We start from the raw sequence: 18,506 nt of genomic DNA, 5'->3' as shown, positions 1-18,506 counted from the left end.
GCCTGTATTAAATGTATTAATCTGGTAGTAAACGTGGAGGTTGATGGCCCTGCATGTGGTAGGGGGGTTGGAGATTGGTGATCCTTGAGAAACTTCAACCCTGGCCATTCTGTGAACTGGTGTAGTCTTGATGGTCTTTGTAGAAATTGCTGTGTTAAGTAGTCTTGTACACCTAACAGTGACTGTGGTAAGGTACATGGTTAGGCCATGCTGTCTGTGAGCCACACTGCAAAGAGTAATGGGGTGGGGGAGAAATCTGTAAAACACGACTGAAAATGGAAGAACTCGGGCAACGTGTGATGATACTACATGAGAGTCTTTGTCTTAGAATTATTTCATACAAGGTTGCTGGTGCTTGCCTATCTGCTCAGGTAGGCTACACCAAAGGGGATTTCCAAGGTAAAATTTCTGTTCATAAACCAGAAAGCAAAAAGCTGGTGGAAAAACCCTGACAAAAACAAGTGCTTTCAGTTATGTAAGCTAGCCTTTTATTTCAAGAGATTAAGGCAAGTGAATGTTATTGGAAGGCTCTAGGAAGCTCAAGCAAGGAAATGATAGCATTGAATTAATGTAGCTTTTTAAAAATGTACATCTTATGTGTCATGTTAGCTGAAGTTTGCCGAAGGGCAAAGACATAGCAAGTGCAGTACTGCAGGTATTGCAGGGGTACCTTTTTTGTGTGCCTCAATGGTTAAAGCTTTCTACCCTAATTGGCATTTTTGCTTATGTCCATTTTAAATCCTTATTAAACTATGAAGGGCATGTTTCACACGGGCAAAAATAAGAGCAACTCTCAAATGACTGGGACCTAGTTGGTAAAGCAGTGCCAGGTTTTGTTGTGTGGTTTTTTTTTTTGTTGTTGTTTTTGTTTGGTTTTTTTTTTTTTTTTTTGCTTTAACTTGAAAATATGGAGTGTAGAGCAATTTTGTAAGTGGTAAAGGAGGAAGCTGCTAACCTGGGAGATCTTTCCTGTCCTCTATAAAAAAGGGTAAGGAGAGCTTTGAAGTGTGCAGTGGTTGAACCTGGTTATGCTGCTGTTCCCGTGATCCTACCGAGCAGCTTAAATGGAGCTAGCGGGAAGAAAACAAAGCATAATAGGATTCAGATCTACACGTGATAGTTTTGGGATTAGTGTCCTGGTTTGAAAGGTCAACGGACCTCCGCAGACAAAAGCAGAGAAAGGTGCAATCGCTGCCCTGTCTGGTCATTCCTCCGGAGGTAATGCCTCAAGTGCTGGCAGAACCGGGGCAGGTAAGGCACTGGGCGGTTAGGGAGGAGGATTGCTGCCGTACTCCAGTGTTGCGATTGAAGGGAGGAGAAAGAGGGAAACGGTGTCTGAAATTACAGTATGAAACAGAGTGGTCTAGTCACCTCCTGGGGCGTTGTGCTCACAGGGCTATTACGTGGGTTATAAGCGAGTAGGTATTAATGATTTCACTGCTTCAACGTGGTTAAGTATTATAACCTATTTAAAAAAAAAAAAAAAACAAAAACAAAAACAAAATAAAAAGGATGAAAGGTGATACGGCAAGCAGTGATCATGTAAGAGCAACGAAGCTACTCGAAGTATAACGAAGTATAGAACAGGAGGAGAAGTAGCACCTCCCACTCAGTTTGTGCCCCTTGCGCTGCCTCACTCGCGGCGGCCGCGGCGTTGCTTTCGCTAATCGAAGGCTTCCGCAAGGCGATAAGCAGACCTCGCCCCCACCCCGCCGCCCTTACCGGCATTTCGCCGCCCTCGGCCCCTTTAAGGCCCTTCAGCCACTCAGCGCGCGGCACCGCGCTGCCGGGGGCGGGGCCCGGCGCTGTGAGGGCGCGTCCCGCGGCACGCACGTCCGCCGGCAGCGGCGGCGTAGCGGAGGAGGCCGAGGCCCGGGGGGCTGCGCGCGGCGGCCATGGTGGGCCGCGAGAAGGAGCTCAAGATCCGCTTCGTGCCCGGGCGCTGCGAGTTGGTGGAGGTGCGCGGGGCCGCGCCGGCCTCCCAGGACCGCGGCGCCGCTCCCCGTGGGGTGGGCCGCCGTGCGGGTCGCTTCGGTCGGGCCGTGCGGTGGGGCCGGGACGCGCCGCGAGCGGTGTCGGTCGGTCGCGTGTCGGCGGGCGCGGCGCTACCCGAGCGGCGGAGCTCCGCGGCGCCGAACGGCGTCCGCGAGTCCCCGAAGCGTTACGGCCGCCCGGCGGGCTCGCCGCTCTGGCCGCGCGGGGCGATGTACCGGCGCGAACCCGGGGCTCGCCGCTGTGCAGGCCGCTTGCAGTGGGAGTCGTTCGGCTCGTCGTGGCTCCGTGCCGTCCCGTTCTGGTTCCTTGTGTCGCTTTCCTGCCGGCCGGTCCTGGCTCTTGACTCGAAGCATGCCTGCGGTTTTTGTAGATCGTACTCTTGTGTTTTGTCTCGTAGCGTTGCTAATCTGTACACGTTACTTCTCGTGTGAGGTTACGCATTCGCGTTGGTCCTGCTGTATTTTTAGAGCGTGTCTTCCTTCTGGTTTGTGCAGCAAGTCCTTGATGTGGGTGATATGCTCTGTCTGCAGAAGCAGCAGTAATCTCTCCTATGAGGCTGAAAAGTCCGTAACAGAGAAAGCAAGCACCATTTCCTTGTTCCCACTTCTCAGAGGCACGCAGGCAGCCCTGAGGAGCAGTCAGCACACTTCTGTTCTCTGATCAAAGTCAACATAAAGATAGGCATATTTATTTTTTAACATCGTTTGTTGCGGTTTGCTGTTTTCCAGCTAAGAGATACCCATTTTCACCCAGTATTTATGGAAATAAATAACTTTTTGCCATAATGCTGAGGAACATAGATGCACGGTGCTGACACAGCTGCTTTGGGCTTGGCTGTACCCATCACACCTCTGCACCTGGCAGGACAGAAAACTTAAGACTCAAAGGGCAAAGAGTAGAGAAATCAGTGCTGCAATCAGCCACAGTGAGCGTGTTGAGCTGAATCCGTGAGGGTGCTCGGAAGGGAGCGGGTTATCAGAGCTGCATAGCAGACTGTTACCAAAAGCATACTCAGCACAGTATCCTTGTGCAGGGTGCAGTTGGGAAATCCAGGATTTGTAGTTCCTGTATACTTGAGGCTTTCTTTATGGACATAGCAGCATGTGCTTTCATTTTTGTTCTCAGCAGGCTTTTGTTCAACATTATGTGTGGAAGGAAAGTGTGAAAGTGAATAAAGGTTGTACAGACAGCTATGAGTCAGTGTTTGCAGTCTTGAGGGCTTGACAGTAGTGAGTGGTGCTGGGGAGAAAGGAGCTCCATGTGGACCGCTGTATGTGGCCATCCCAAGTACTGAATGTGCTGTGGCTGAAGCAAGGCTTACTTGGTCGTAGAGATTAAGAGATAAAGTAACCTGATTGCTTTCACCTGCGTTTTATTAAGCTAAGACAAGAGTGCAGTAGTTTTGGCTAATTTGTTATTAGGCTGGTGTGCTCATAAATGATGAATTTATTTTATTTAGTAATATGCATGTTGCTCTGGAAGTAATGCTTCCTATTTGATAGAACAAATTTTCAGCTACAAAGCACTGTTTTTCAACTGTCTGCATCGTTAGCTGTGCATTCTCACCCTCACTGATAAAACTGGACCAGCCAAGGTGACCTGATGCTGCCACTACTGAAATGCACCACCCACCACCTCCCTGTGCTCACATCCACTGTCTGGTCTCTGTGAATGTTCAGCAAGTGCTGAGGAACAGCACTGGGTACCATTTTTCTCCGCATAGAGGAATTCAGTACATCACCTTTGCTTCATACACACTTTCATGTCAGATGCCATCATGTCTTACTGTCTTTCTGTTGTCACCTGTCACATGGCAACAAAATGTTATGGAATATTGGTGGGAAGGTACAGCCATCCTGCCAGCATCTGCCTCTGATGTCATGGAATAACATAATAAAATAGGAGGCTTTATTTTCAGAGATGCCCCTGTAAAGTTCAAGTTTTCTGTGCCATGATCTCTGTTGGTGCACCCACAGTGAGTTAGCAGATTATGAATGAGGTTAAAATTATCACTTTTGAGTTTGTCTTTGGACATTTATGGGGATTTTTTTCCCTCTCTTGTGGAAGTACTTGAGTTTCCCATTTGAATTTTGTATTCAGCATCTTCAAGAGTATGTTTAACTACTTGACTCTGTACAGTATCAGTGCTCCTAGCTGTGTGTTTTCCATGAGACACTCAATTCACAATGCATCATAATGAAAGCTTATTAATACAGCAGCCCTCCCTGTAGCCTTGCTAACACTTCAAAATGAGAAGTCCATGAATAACAATAGAACACAAAACTTCTGCTGTTCTCCTTTCCTAGGAAGATATTGATATTCCCAGTAGACGAGTTCTGATCACTGGTGCTACGGGACTTCTTGGTAGAGCTGTGTTCAAAGAATTCAATGAAAATAATTGGAATGCTGTTGGCTGTGGATACAGAAGAGCTCAGCCTAAATTTGAGCAGGTTAATCTTCTGAACTCCGTTGCAGTTCATGACATTATCCATGATTTTCAGGTGAGTTTCTGGCGTAGATGGATAAGATGCTTGACATGACTACTTGACAGTGCCATTCTGGTACTCAGGCCATGTGGCTTTAGTAGAAGTGATGGTTTGGTAGAGCTCTGAAGTTTGATTTTATTATCTTTGCTATATCTGGAGTATAGGCTTACTTTGTAGGTGCAAATAATTCTGAACTTTATCATCATCACCATAGAGAGAATGCAGGTGGTGAATGTGTATGTTGGTACACCAGCTCTTGTGGTATAAAGGAAAAGGTAATCATGAGATTTGATGTGGTAGTGAGCAGTAACTGCTTGTCGCGTGTGCAGGACAAGCAGTATGTTGTTTTCCTGTTCTAACTTGCAAGGGGAGTATGTAAAACCTGGAAAACGTTGTGCATTGGAAAATGACTTTAAATATCCCGTTAACAGTCTGTGTGTGTGAAATAAGCCACGTGAGAATAGCTTATGCATAAGTATTTGGGTAATTTATTTTTTTCTTGTAACGTTACATGTGAGGTAATGCATTTTTCCGTATTTTGTATTATTTTGCTGTTTAAGGAAAAAAAAAAGACAACCTGAGTTTTTCTGTAAGTTTGAAGCCTATTGGAGCTCAAGATTGCAAAACTAATGGTCAGGTTCTGCTGGTTTTCTAATACAAAACCTTCAGGCAGTTTGGTTCTGTTTTGCTTTCTCAGGAAAGCTTGCTCCTCAGAACGTGCTGATTAAAAATACTGCTGCTACTTTTATTATTTTCACAAGTTAGTGAAATGCCTTTTTGCCTGAGGGACTTAAGATCACAGTGTTCGTTGTTCTAAATTATTGTTTAATTTCCAGCCTCATGTTATAGTGCATTGTGCTGCAGAGAGACGGCCAGATGTTGTGGAAAGCCAACCAGATGCTGCTTCCCAGCTCAATGTGGCTGCTTCAGGGAACTTAGCAAAAGAGGCAGGTAAGGAGGCTATCTCGTGGATTTGGTGCCTTTAAATGCTGCATTTACATAGACAAAAACAAATAAGAGTTACTCAAAGTTCTGAATGTTATTTCTGCTGCTAGTGTGCAGTTGATCCATGTTCTGAGTGACATTGGTGTCCCTATCAGTGTCTATATCATGGGTCACTGAAAAGGGTACGAATGGATCTAGAAGACAAAGTTTTCTGGAAATTTAAGGATTTGCTGAGGTTTCAAACAAGACATGAATTAAAATGGATTACGTACAAATGTTTTCTTTCCAGCTGGGATTGGAGCATTTCTGATCTACATCAGTACAGACTATGTATTTGATGGAACCAGCCCTCCTTATAAAGAGACGGACGTACCAAATCCCCTGAACTTATACGGTAAAACCAAACTGGAGGGTGAAAAGGCAGTCCTGGAAAATAACGAAGGTAAGAATGCACTTACACATTTCTAATAGAAAGGTCCTATTTTGTGTAGTTGTCTGCTAGCTTTACGTTTATTAACTTCTGTGTCAGAGATACAGTTGCAAAACCATGGAAGATGGATTTAGAAAGTAACTTGATCGGGAATCGGTTGTTTTACTCACAAGTTGACCGAAGCTGTGCTGATCTTCATGCATCTTTCTAGTTCTCTGCTGATGGACGTTTGCAAGAGTTGTCTATTAAAACTCACCTGATCTTTCTAAAGAAAAATCAAACAGATCATTAATATGTTGTACCTTTACCACACAGCATATAGCTGCTGCTACCTAGAGGGACACATTGCACTTGTTCTAAATGTTTATTTATGTGTAGGGGAAAACCAGACTTGTGATTCAAGTTTTTGGTTTTGGTTTTCTTGAATGATCTCCTGTTTTGCTCTTCCTGCAGAAGCACTGGACTTTCCGTGTACCACACACATTAGAGTTCTTGTATTGTAGCTTTATAAGGGATTAATAACATATATTTCTTATTTTAAACATGGTCCCTTTTCTTTAAACTTTTAAGGGAGGTTTGATGGTTTCTAGATAATGCGTTGTCAGTTTTTTCTTTACAGATTAAAAGAAAATAAGCATTTTTTTTTTTCTCCAAGAAATTTGAAGAAAATGATCTTGGTGCTCCTGCTAAAGAGGCTTCTGATAAGTGAATGTGATGCTCTCAGTCTGATTCTGCTCTGCTTAGTCACAAAATGGAAAAACAGATAAATTAGTTTGTTAGTGTGATGATCTTTCAACAAGTAAATGAACACTGTATTTGAAAGTAGTAGGCCTTAATTATAGGCCTGCCATTAGGAGTAAGAAACAAATTTTCTAAGAAAAAAAAAGCCTTCTAGGAAAAGTCTACGTGAAGTAAAAATCAATTAAAAGATTATTCTTTCTGTCTCCTATGGGACTATAATTTCTGAAGCTGACTGATTCTGCTTGCTCCTGCTTCTAGCTTGGTCACAAAGATAAGACTGCTTATAAAAACATATAAAAACTGCTTGTAAAAACTAAGACTGACCAAATTCAAGTACATGTTTTGCAAGGCAGTGTGCGTGTCTTGCTAGATCCTTGCACAATTCAGCATTTCAGTTTTGTTTCATAATGTTTTGAATATGCTCAGGCTTTAGTGGGTTGCAGCAGTTACATTAGAGGAAAGAATTTTGAGAAGATATTTCTGAACATACTGGGAAGAACAAATTGAGTGAACAAATGACTTCTAGTGAGTACTGTTGGGATAGCTGGATGGTTGGACTGCATGATCTTGAAGGTCTTTTCCAACCTTGGTGATTCTGTGATTCTGTGACTGCTTCTAAAGCAGCAGCTAGTCAGTGTTGTAGCTGTTATATTTGGGTTTTTTTTTTGTGGGTTTTTTTTTTTCTTTACTACCTAAAGCAATGATATCTGCATTAGATTTAATCAGTTTGTCTTAATCTCCTTGGATTCTTCCTCAAAAGATCATCAGTCTTTCTGAGATACTCGTATGATGTATTCCATTACTCCATCGTTAAATGTCCATGTCTTTGTACTTGTTTACTGTTAATTTCATTTCTCCATTCACTGTTTCACATTTAATACTCTTTACAAAGGCATTCTGTCAATCTGTTCCTTGTATGTAAAACTTCAAATTGATTCTGGTGTTTCTGTCTTTTTGTGGGGTAATATCCTGAATGTCCTCTTTTTATGCAGGGGATTTCTGTATGCTGGGTGAAACGTATCTGTGATGGATGCCTGAAATACAGTGATTGGTGGGAGTTTATGGTCTTGGTTTTACTCAGAGACAATGTGAAATGCTGGAGTAACTGCAGTTACTTTTTTTTTTTTTTTAACTTTTCTTTCTAACCCAAATGGACTTTGTAGTTTCTCTTGCAGTGTTGATGTAAGCTTGTTAACAGTGAAAAAAAGTCAATGGTATAAATGAAAATAGTCTGTATTAATTTGGTGTTCATAAACATTGCTTTAAGGAAGCAACATTCAAAATCATATTCTGAGTACAAATATATTCATTGCTTTTTGTTTCTTATTTATATGTGCTTAACATCACCAACAGATTTCTTAACGCTTCCAAAACATCTTTCAAGTTTTGGTACAGCACCAATGCCTATTTGTAACCCCATTAACACTTTCCAAAATATTCTGTCTTTTAGGTGCTGCAGTACTTAGGATTCCTGTTTTGTATGGGGAGGTGGAAAGACTGGAGGAAAGTGCTGTGACTGTTATGTTTGATAAAGTGCAGTTCAGTAATAAGTCTGCCAACATGGACCATTGGCAGCAAAGATTTCCTACAAATGTGAAGGATGTAGCAGTTGTTTGCAGACAGCTAGCAGAAAAAAGAATGCTGGTAAGAATTTCAAGAAAAATTGGGGTAAAATCAGTTCAAGCTCTTAATGAACAACTGAAAACTACTTCTAACCTGCACTATTCTTTGTATTTCTGGAACAGTGGGAGGGAGGAAGGAGTTATCAGTAAGACTGCAGTATCTGCTTTGCATGACAGTGTGCAAGTGTTCTGATAATTGAAACAAAAGTGGGCGAAGTGACAGGAAGATCCTTCTGAACATTGCCGTGTTTCTTCTAGTACAAAGACAAGAACTACAAATGCTTAACCTTTCTGAATGTGCCTTCTACAGATTGCCACCTTAGACTGAAAAAAGCAGTTGAAAGTAATTTCAAAGTTGCCGTTGATCATTGTATTTAGAACTTGTGTGGTGTTTTCTGCCTTTTTATTTTTAAGTGAGTAATATAGAACAGCTCAGTTCTTTCTTGAGTTCTTTCTCCCCACTTATTTAATCTTCATTGATTGATTTATTTCTTTCATGTTAATGCTACACAATACAAACTGTTTTTGTGAAGTTTTATCTAATGAATGTACCACTGATTTTCAATCTCAGTCCCTATTCAGGTGTTTCTCTGGAGGCACGTTGTCCCCAGAACATCAGTGAGGTGCTGTAACATGCCTGTCTGGATGGGATCACGCTGCAAACTTGTTCTGCACAGTTTTTACATGGGAATTAATCTGAAGGCTAGCTGCTTTATTTTCACTTGTGCTTCCTGTTTTCTCCTAGGACCCCTCCATAAAAGGAACGTTTCACTGGTCTGGCAATGAGCAGATGACAAAGTATGAAATGGCATGTGCCATTGCAGATGCATTCAACCTTCCCAGCAGCCACTTGAGACCAGTAAGTGATACACTGTTGAACCTGTAGAAAGATGGAAGTGTTTTATTTTTTCACACAGTAGGTCTGGGTCTCACATTGGCTCCACAGGTAAACTTCCTTTTCAGGACAGTCTGTGTGAGTATGCCTAGCACAGAGGTTGCATTGCTGAGGATGCTACTTGGACTGGTGGGTTGCCAGAATTACCCAGTCAGTAACCAGTTTCTGTCTGTAATGCAATATTATTTCTGCAGAACAGCTCCCCTTAGTAATAAGCAAATCCACATTTTGTGTTCTGTTTCTTTAAAAAAAAATAAAAACAAAAAAATAGAAGGTTGACAGAACATTGTCATGGGGGTAGGAATCTGAAAGAACTTTTCGGTTTTATTTCAGGCACTTAAAAACTTACTCAGTTTTGCTTTGCTTAAAAAAATAATTCTGCAGTTCTGTTGACACTCCAAAATAAGACTGTTCTGAAAGAAGTACTGATAATGTTGTTAGGATTTAACGTACAGGTAAGGATAAAAAATAAATTCCAAGGGTGTGCATTAGTAGTAGCTGGAACTGAAATGTGACTTAGAAAATGGAGAGAAAGCCTGATTTTTTTTCTTGCTAAGTCGATTTCTCTTCAAGTATACTAATCAGGATATGGTTCTGTCAACATTTTTGATCATCATTTTTACCTTGTAGCTACAGTCATACTTCAAAAATAGGAATAAAACAAAAAAGAATATAGGTGGCAATAGGTATTTGAGAAATGTCAGAGCTCAAGACACTTCACATCACTCTGCCTGATGTTACCTATGCTGAGATGAAGTTAACTGTAAAAAAAACAGAAACACAATACAGGGGAATTTTCCTGAATAAAAAGGTTCCAAATGAACGTACATATGAGAATAAATATTCAATTTTTGCCATTTCTAATTGTCTGATGATGTGTTCCTTTCTTGTATTAATTCTTCTTTTAGATTACTGATTGTCCAGTTGTGGGCGCTCTTCGGCCAAGGAACGCTCAGCTTGACTGCTCCAAGTTGGAGATGCTGGGGATTGGTCAGAGAACACCATTTCGAGCAGGAATCAAAGAATCCCTTTGGCCTTTCCTCATTGACAAGAGATGGAGGCAGACTGTCTTCCATTAGTTTGTAACTTTTTTAGTAAAAGTATGGTATGTGGCACTTTTTTAAAAGAAAAAAAATAGTTTTGTATGAGTGTTCTTAAATTGTGACACTTAAGAGTTTTCATTTAATCAGGTAAACGTGTGGTCTTGCACTAGTAAAATCGTTAGCCTAAAAAAGTTCAGTGACAAACACTGAGTCTGTATGACACCGCAGATCCTTCCTTCCATTTGTACCTGTCCAACCTAATGTCTGTTTGTAGCAGGTTGTGGTTCTTAGTAGTCAGCACCATTTGATGCTGAGAATGACACAGATGACTTGTAGACTTCTTTTTGGCTGAAACATGCTGTTGATGCTTAAGGTCTGTGCCATCGTTGTATATACCATTTCACTTTGCTAAGAGACACGGTCAGTCACTTTATCACCAAAAATCTGAGTTATTTGATTTCTGAAGTGGTTGTTACTACAAAGTTAAACTGAAACAGGAATTGTAAAATGTTGTTTTGCTTGAGCTTGAATCAAAATGTTTTTTAAAAAAAGTGAAACTTTATTTTTGCAATTATCAAGTGTACTTTTTATGCTTGAAATATTTTCAGAGTGTTCTGTAATTTAATGCCTGCAGCTTCATATTTGTATGGCAAATTCTCTGCACTTGTTTTAATGATCACTTAAAGCTAGAATAGGGAGGGGAAAAATAGTTTTGACCTTTGTTTTGGGGTGGGTATTGGAGGATACTTTCTTGTTTTGACATCTTCATCTTCTTTTCTGCATAGTATTTGGGATTGGTGAAATTATTTGTAGGAAGATGTTCTAGTAAATACATGTGAGAGAAAAGAGGAAAGGTATTTCAAGAGTTTATAGCACTCCAGCTTCTTTTGCACAGACTCAGATCTTGCACTGATGCAGCTTGTTCTGGAACAGCAAAGTGCATATGTTAAATGTTTGCACTGCAGTGTAACCACAGGAGTCTTATATAACCAAACCTCGAATCTGCTTATAATTAGTCCTTGAAATTGAACTCGGTAGCTACTTAAAAGTAAAGGAAGAACGTGGTTTGTAACAGTTAGCTTCCTTCTGAAGTTGTTAAGCAACACGAACGCTCTGAGATTGCCAGCAGACCATTAGTAAAATTAGGAAAAGCTGCATTTTTATGATAATTTATTTTTCTGAGATTGAAACGAAGAGTGGGTGAGGGGAGAAGGTGTTCATCTTCAAAAATATGTTGGGAGGGGTAAAGGGTGGGACAGAAACAGACCAACTTCAGATATTATAAAGGTCAGCTTTATGTTCAGTTCTCTAATTTTCAACTGGCATATGTATGCTAAGAGTTCGTTATCCTGGTTTGTTTTCAGTCTGAAGTCCTGATATACACCTGGTAAGCTGTTTCCAAAGTGACAATAAATATATATTGCAGCATGAGAAACATGTGTCCATTCTTTATTTTCTCCCAATATTTGTTTGCTCAAAGTCATAAATACTTCTAATTCCTGCCAACTTAAAGTGATGTACAGCATTAGGAGGTCAGCCCTGCTTGAATCCTCACTGTAGGCTTATTTCTATATTTATATTCATTGCAGTTTATCAGCTAAGGAATAAAGAAATCACTGGTTTCAAAGCCTCCTCTGAGTTCAAGAAAAGCCTGACGTTTTTCAGGAGTGAGTCATTTGTACAGATTTCTTGGCTGCTTCAGGAACCACTGAGGTATAAAAGGGTTTGCTTTCCAGTGGAAGTTCTGTAGCAGAAGTCTCAGTGATGAAATCTCCAGTGGCTTTTGTACACAGCTGGGTTTTCATGCCCAACAGGTTTACAGAACAGATTGTTGTAGATTTTGGTTTTATGTTTTGTTTTGTTTTGTTTTTTAAGGTTATAACAACTTCCTTGCATCCGAATTTCCCAATTCACTGATAGGCTAAGACTTGGCAAACAACTTACAAAAGCAACAAAAAGAAGTAAATGTATGAACGAAACTTTGTTGGGTGTTGAAGCTGTAGCTTCTATTAAATTCCAAATTAATTTATTTTCTGATTAATGCTGAAAGAAAATAAAATTGATGTTACAACTCCATGTAGAGACTTACTCTTACTTTGGGACCCACTGTTGATGAGGTATAAGTGAAATAGGAAAATCAGATGATGTACGAAATCCTTTTGGTCATTAAGAACCCAGTTCTTGAGGTCATACATTAAAATCTCAACACAATTTCAGCTCAAAACAATCTTGTAGCTCTTTCATTTTTTACTGTATATAGATTTCAAACGAATCTAGATTGTCAGAAGCTGGTGATATGTCTTATCAAAGAAAAAGAAAGGTAAGATACAAAATGTCACATTGGCATTTTTGTGATCCAATGTCTGTTGCCTGGAAGCAGTTCTGGCCAAGTGATCGATGCAGCTGTCAGCTCCATGTGAAATTACTGTAGCTGAAGGAAGGCAGAAGCAATGTTCTCGAAGTACTGCATCCTTGTGCAAGGGAGATCTCCCAACTAGGGAGATTTAGAGCTAGTTGTTCTGTGCTCCCCTCTAAACTAAAACACACATCTGTAAAGCTACAATTGGCTTAGCATGTAACCATGTCAGTACCTTACCTTTTCCATACCCTTCACTTGCTTTACAGCAGATGCTTTTAAAAGCTATGTAACAAGGACTGCAATTGAAGCAGAAGGGTTGGGAATTGTAATATGTGTGTTTTGCAGTGAGAAAAATACTACTCAGAGAGCATCTCAAATTCTGCAGAACACGGTGAGCATACTACATAAAATCCACTGTCATCTTGCTGTCCAGGCTTTCTTTGCAGTAGTATTTCTGTAATTTGTTCATTTCTTAATACAGATTCACAGAAGAACATAATGAAAAATAACTCCTATGAATGAAGTTGTTCTGTGGGTTCAAGGTCTGAAGAACGGGCTGAAAATATTCACTCAGCCCTGCCTGACATAACCCACCCGTGCTAATTCCATGCCCACGTAAGCTTTTGCCTGAATTCATTGCATTCGAGTCTTCTGCTGTAGAAGTGAATATGGGTATCTGAATGAGGAGTGTGGGCTGGAAACCATTTTTCAGTGCGTAATCTCGCCAACAATAACTGAATTTGTTAAGGCGGATTTCCCAGACCAGTGTGTGCTGCAAAGGGAACGCGTGTCCCTTTAGGGGGCTCAGAAGGTATGCTCTGTGTAGACAGCACGACTGCAGCAGGCTAACTCTTGCTCCAGCCCACTCTGATGTACCTTCAGATCCTACCTCCTTGCAGGAGCTCTGTGGCAACTTTTTCTGCATGGCGCCTGCCAGAGCAGGGGAAGAGCAGGATAAGCAGTTGGTGGGGTGTGAGGACAGGAATGGATGCTTTTATCTGTGTATCTGAACCTAGGGGCTGGGAGGACTGGGGGCAGAGAGAAGCAGCAGCTGCAGGACTGTGAGGTGTTCTCTGGGCATGCTGACAGTGGGTGCTGATGGCAGGAGCCCAAACCTCAAAACAATGTTTCATTTTGCATTGGAGTTTTTTTCTCTTTGATTGCTGTCTGCAATAACATGCCAAAACGGGCAACCCAAATTTATATCCAATTTAATTCCTGAATGAAAAGAGAAAACATTCTAGTAGAGTGAACTGTAACACAGTGCATACCTGTCAGACACAATTTCCAATGATACCACTCAGTTCTGACCTAGATTTACTTGAGGTTGATGTGCGCTAACTCACTAGTGACTTGAATTAGCTGAGTTTTTAACTGTGTCTTTCCTGGATGCTCTATAATTAAATGTCTAGATTTCCAATGTTTTCCTTCTTTCCTTCTTTCCTTCCTTTGTAGGACAACCTTATTTTAAGCTGTGTTTGGGTTTAATGTTTTAACTTTGCAATCCATCATTCTCACATATAAAAATGCTTGAGCATCTTAGGGATTATGGTGTAACAGAAGCTTAGATAAACTATGTAATAAGTCAGAAATGTATAGCCTCCTACAATGTACCCAGTTTTTGATGAGATTTTGCAGTTTAGAGATAAATTAAATTGTAAGCTTAGCACTGTCTCAAGGGAACTTGAGTTGCAGCCTTGGGCTCAGAGAACTTGTGGCACTGCAGTGCTGTTTGTTTACTTTATAACTTGTATTTGCCTGAATTTGTATTTAATTAAAGCCTTAGAGAAATACTTCTGTATGAGCTGGCTTCTTTATAACCTGAGAAAGGGCTCTCAAGGAGGATTGGCTGTTTAGTGACACTGGCTTCCAACATAATGACTGCTGTGCAATGTTACAGGGCATTTGTGAGCATGAAAAATTGTCCTTAGTAGTTACGTAAAAAGAAATGTGTAAACAGCAGGGAATAGGAATTGCATTAAGAAAACTATCACAAGAAAGATTTCTGCTTCTGCTTACTGTTCCATTGATTTTAGTAGGGTTGCTTACCATGCTTTCATTTAAGCACAGGCATCAATGCTTCAGTGTATCTTGATGGGAGAATGAAGATAGAGATTGTCTCCTTACTGCATCATAAGTGTAGTTTGACAGTACTCTGTTGGGTACAGTACCAGAATCAGTACCAGAATGGAGCGGTTAAGTTCCAAATCTTTTTATTGCTGTCTAGGAAGTGATAGTGATGGCAGTGAGCGTAATCACAGGAGGATGGACCTGGTAAGATCTCAGAAGTCACTGTTTGTACTCCAACCTCAGTGACACTTCTGTACACTGCTAAAAGGCAAAGCATAGGCTAAACTGTTTATAGCTTTTACCTTAAAGAAAACTGGAAAAGATTATTTCTCACTTTGTTGTTAGCAGTAGTGCAGATAAAATGTAAAAATATTTTATAGGACAATCTGTATTTGGACCTCTTATATCAAAGCATATGCTTCTACTGTTGAGCTAAAGGAGCTGGCTATGTGGTTAGCTGGTGATGGAGGGCATGCTCAACACATCTGCAAATGGCACCAAACTGGGATACTCAGACAGACCTAAACAAGCTGGAGGAATGAGCAACTGTGACTATATGAAATTCAGCATGAGCAAATGAGAAGTGCTGCACCTGGGAAGGAAAAGCCCTTTTCAGTTGATCCAGGGTGAGCAGCACATCTGCAGGAAGGACCCTGCGTTCCTGGTGGACAGCAAGATAGCTGCTGAATAGGAGACAATGGACATAAACTGAAACGTGCAGTTCAGCCTGGGCGTAAGAAAAAGAAAATTTCACAGTGTGAGGACAGTGAACCACTGGAAGAGGTTGCCCAGAGAGGCTGTGCAGTTCTTGAAGGTTTTCAGGACTAGACTGAATAAAGCCACCCGGCCTTACCTCAGGGCTGACCCTGCTTTGAGCAGGAGATTAGATTAGAGGCCTCTATGGTCCCTTCTGACCTGATACACCCTATGATCCTATGACAGAAAAGGGTTAAAGGAACCATGAAAATGCAGAAAGAAGTGAAACGTTTATAATCAGCAAATAGCTGCTGGGAGCACTGTAAGAAAGGATGAAGATGTGTGATGCTGATGCTGCAAGTAGTCTAAATGAATTTCTTTGGCCCATTATTCATGAGACAGACTGAAGGTCATATTCTGCAAAGCGGACTAAGAGAGATGTTAAAAGGTTTTATGATTATGCTGGAGCAGACAGGCAATTAGAAGTATTAAAAGCTGACAAGGCACAAGGTCAAGATGAATTATACATTTCAGTATTCTAGCAGGCGTGGGAAGAGGAATATTTTGAGCAGCTCATCCCTTGGAACAGTGGTGCTTCAAAAGCTAGGTGTAGGTCTGAAGTACTGAAGATGAAGAAACATGCCCTTGTATACAAGGGGGATTTATTAGCCCAAATTCAATTTCCACAGGAAGACAGCAGTGAAAGTCTTTGTTAAAAGGAGAAAGAAATGTCCAAATGAAAGCGACAACAAAAAGTTTTTGTTTTTGTTTTTGTTTTCTGTGTGATATTCTACGTATTTCCTCAAAATAGACAGTCTAGATTGTAAATCAACGGTCTTGCAATATAGTTCTACCATCCCTTGTGACAACAGACAGCATGGACACACATAGCTGAGCAGGTGAAAGCAGCAGGTATTTTTTTATCTTTTCGCAAGTGCCTGAGCATTGAAGAGGCTTTATGAAGAGCTGTTTGATGCCTACAGGTGAAGCAGAAGCTTCAGATTTTCTCCCTGAGGACTTTAAGTACTGTGCTTTCCAGACTATGAGGGACTACACTTTCATTGTTTGTCTAAACAAAAATAAACAAGAAATAAGTCTGTGCATGACTATTTCAGGTCTTTATTAGATAGTTAGCTACAATATAAATGCAAGTGTGTACACTGATAACAGTGATACACAGATTTGACACATACTGAGAAGAAAAAGAAAGCATAGGAGACACAGTGAAAGTACAAGATAATCAGTGTCTATAAACAAAGTCTTCTATCTGAAAACAAATTAAATAACATTAGCATAAGTGAAGATATGCTTAATTCCATATCCCAAATATCAGCGTCTGTAATATTCATCAATAAACCAGATGTAAATGACAATACTGTAAGAGAATAGAATCACAGAATCACAGAATACCTCTGCCTTAAAGAGATACCTTATCAGACTGAGGTGTAAGCAGTGTTCAACATGCTATGCAAATCACTTTAGCAAAGGCCTTTCAGGGCAGTTTGGGAGCTGAGCACTGAGCAGAGAAGGTAAATCCTGTCATACACTCTGAGTCTCTAACCATCCCGCAACAGGCAGCGCTCGTCTCGTTTATTCAAATCCGAAGTACTTCCTAAGTGTACAGTTAATTTCAACTTGATTTTCAAAGGCTCAAAAGGAATATTATGTATCCACTCAATGTGAACTGAATGCATAACACTTATGTGAACGTTTATTTGTACTTTTGGTAGGCCCTCTCTTCTTTGTTTGTTCACTGCAATTAAGTGGGAAGCTTTGCACAATGTCCTCCTCCCTCCTGCTGAGAACTGTTCCAGTTTATTCTATCATGAGAAAATACAGCTTCTTCAGCTTCTAGAAATATGATTCGTCTAACTGAGACTACAGGGGCAATCTTGCTAAGTGTACATCCCACCAACCTGGAGGCGTCACTTCTGAAGGTCAATGATAAACTAAGGCAGAGGAAGGGAACAAGTCTGAAACACAAAGTTCCAACCAAATCCCTGGCAACAGTGGTGCTGGGCCCTCACTATCTGCGCAGTGAAGGACTGGCTTACTCCTCTATCCGGGGCAATGCATTTGAAGTTGGGTGAAAGTGCAGCAAAATATTACTGTCTGTATTCAGGCCTTTTTTTAATTTTATTTTTGTTTCAGATCATAGATTATGATTGGTCTCATGTCTGTTTGATTTTTGAAGAAGACTTTGAATGGGGAAAGGAGAGAGATAATGGAAGAGACTGATTAGGGCAATAACTAGTAGGGACAGTATGGAAAACCAAAGTAGGAAAAATGCAAGTGAATGTATTAACAGTGGAGTGTAGGCTTAAAGATTCATATTTAGCACTGTGCACTGAAGTCAGTGCCCTGAGGGCAGTCCTGGCCATGGCAGGGATTGGCTGTGCTGCAGGGTTTGCCCTGACACAGAGACACACTCCAGGACAACTGGGAACATTCTGAATGGAAGAGCTGCTGAAGTCCCTCCAAGTCCACGAACTGGGCCAGTGCTCAGCATATAACCCAAGCCCTCTGAACCTTCACTGGACAGCTAAAGCCCTATCCCAGCCAGCTGCTCCTCCTCAAACAGGGAGCTGTTAGGGAAGGCACCTCAAACATGGCTTTTCTGAATTGTCAAGCCTGTATGAGGTAAAACCTCTGGGTTGGGAAAAGACATGTAGCTTGGAAGGCTTTCTTTCTAGAGGCCGAGTAGTGGCCATTTTGACTTACTCTTTTACAAGTATGCATTTCGCTGATAATTTATTAAAGGACAAAGCAGAGCGTTAGGCATCTAATATAAGCAGGATGACTGGAAGAAGATTGAGAACTCTGCAGGCTTGTAAATCTGATCTCAGTGGCAGCAAATACATGGAGAGCAATTATGCAAACAGAACATTTAGATATATGTAATTGCTTAAGGGGTAGTCAGCATGGATCCTGGAAAAGAAGATTAGGGAAGATAAATGTGCCTGGTGGCTCTGAGTAGGCAGGACGGAGAGAGTGGTATCATTTATCTGGATTACGGGGAGGGAGGGGAAAATTTCTTAATCCTACACAGCCCAAAAGATGACTCATTTTTTTTTCAAAGTCTATAGACGTAGCTTGGGAAAAGACAGCCCTTGGACTTGGTTGCAGCAGGTAGAAACAACATGAATAAATACCTTGTAATGTCTTTACTACAGAAATTTTCTTCCTGATTTTCAGAGACTGCTTAATGGGCCCCTGAGGCTTTG

General features: G+C 41.1%; 1 protein-coding gene across 1 annotated transcript; it reads left to right on the top strand.

The window, feature by feature from the left end:
- Positions 1-1,853: 1,853 nt before the first annotated feature.
- Positions 1,854-11,592, top strand: MAT2B (methionine adenosyltransferase 2B). Its single transcript, XM_042880749.1, has 7 exons — positions 1,854-1,958; positions 4,302-4,496; positions 5,318-5,432; positions 5,716-5,868; positions 8,048-8,241; positions 8,965-9,078; positions 10,023-11,592. The coding sequence occupies exons 1-7, from the start codon at positions 1,896-1,898 to the stop codon at positions 10,191-10,193; spliced, it is 1,005 nt and encodes a 334-aa protein (XP_042736683.1). The 5' UTR covers positions 1,854-1,895; the 3' UTR covers positions 10,194-11,592.
- The last annotated feature ends 6,914 nt before the right edge of the window (positions 11,593-18,506 follow it).

The sequence above is a fragment of the Lagopus leucura genome, unplaced genomic scaffold (genome assembly GCF_019238085.1).
Source record: "Lagopus leucura isolate 7727_CA_CO unplaced genomic scaffold, USGS_WTPT01 Super-Scaffold_100027, whole genome shotgun sequence".
NCBI classification, from domain to species: Eukaryota; Metazoa; Chordata; class Aves; order Galliformes; family Phasianidae; genus Lagopus; species Lagopus leucura.
Note: the sequence above shows the minus strand (reverse complement) of the source record. Positions and strands in the feature narration are given on the sequence as shown.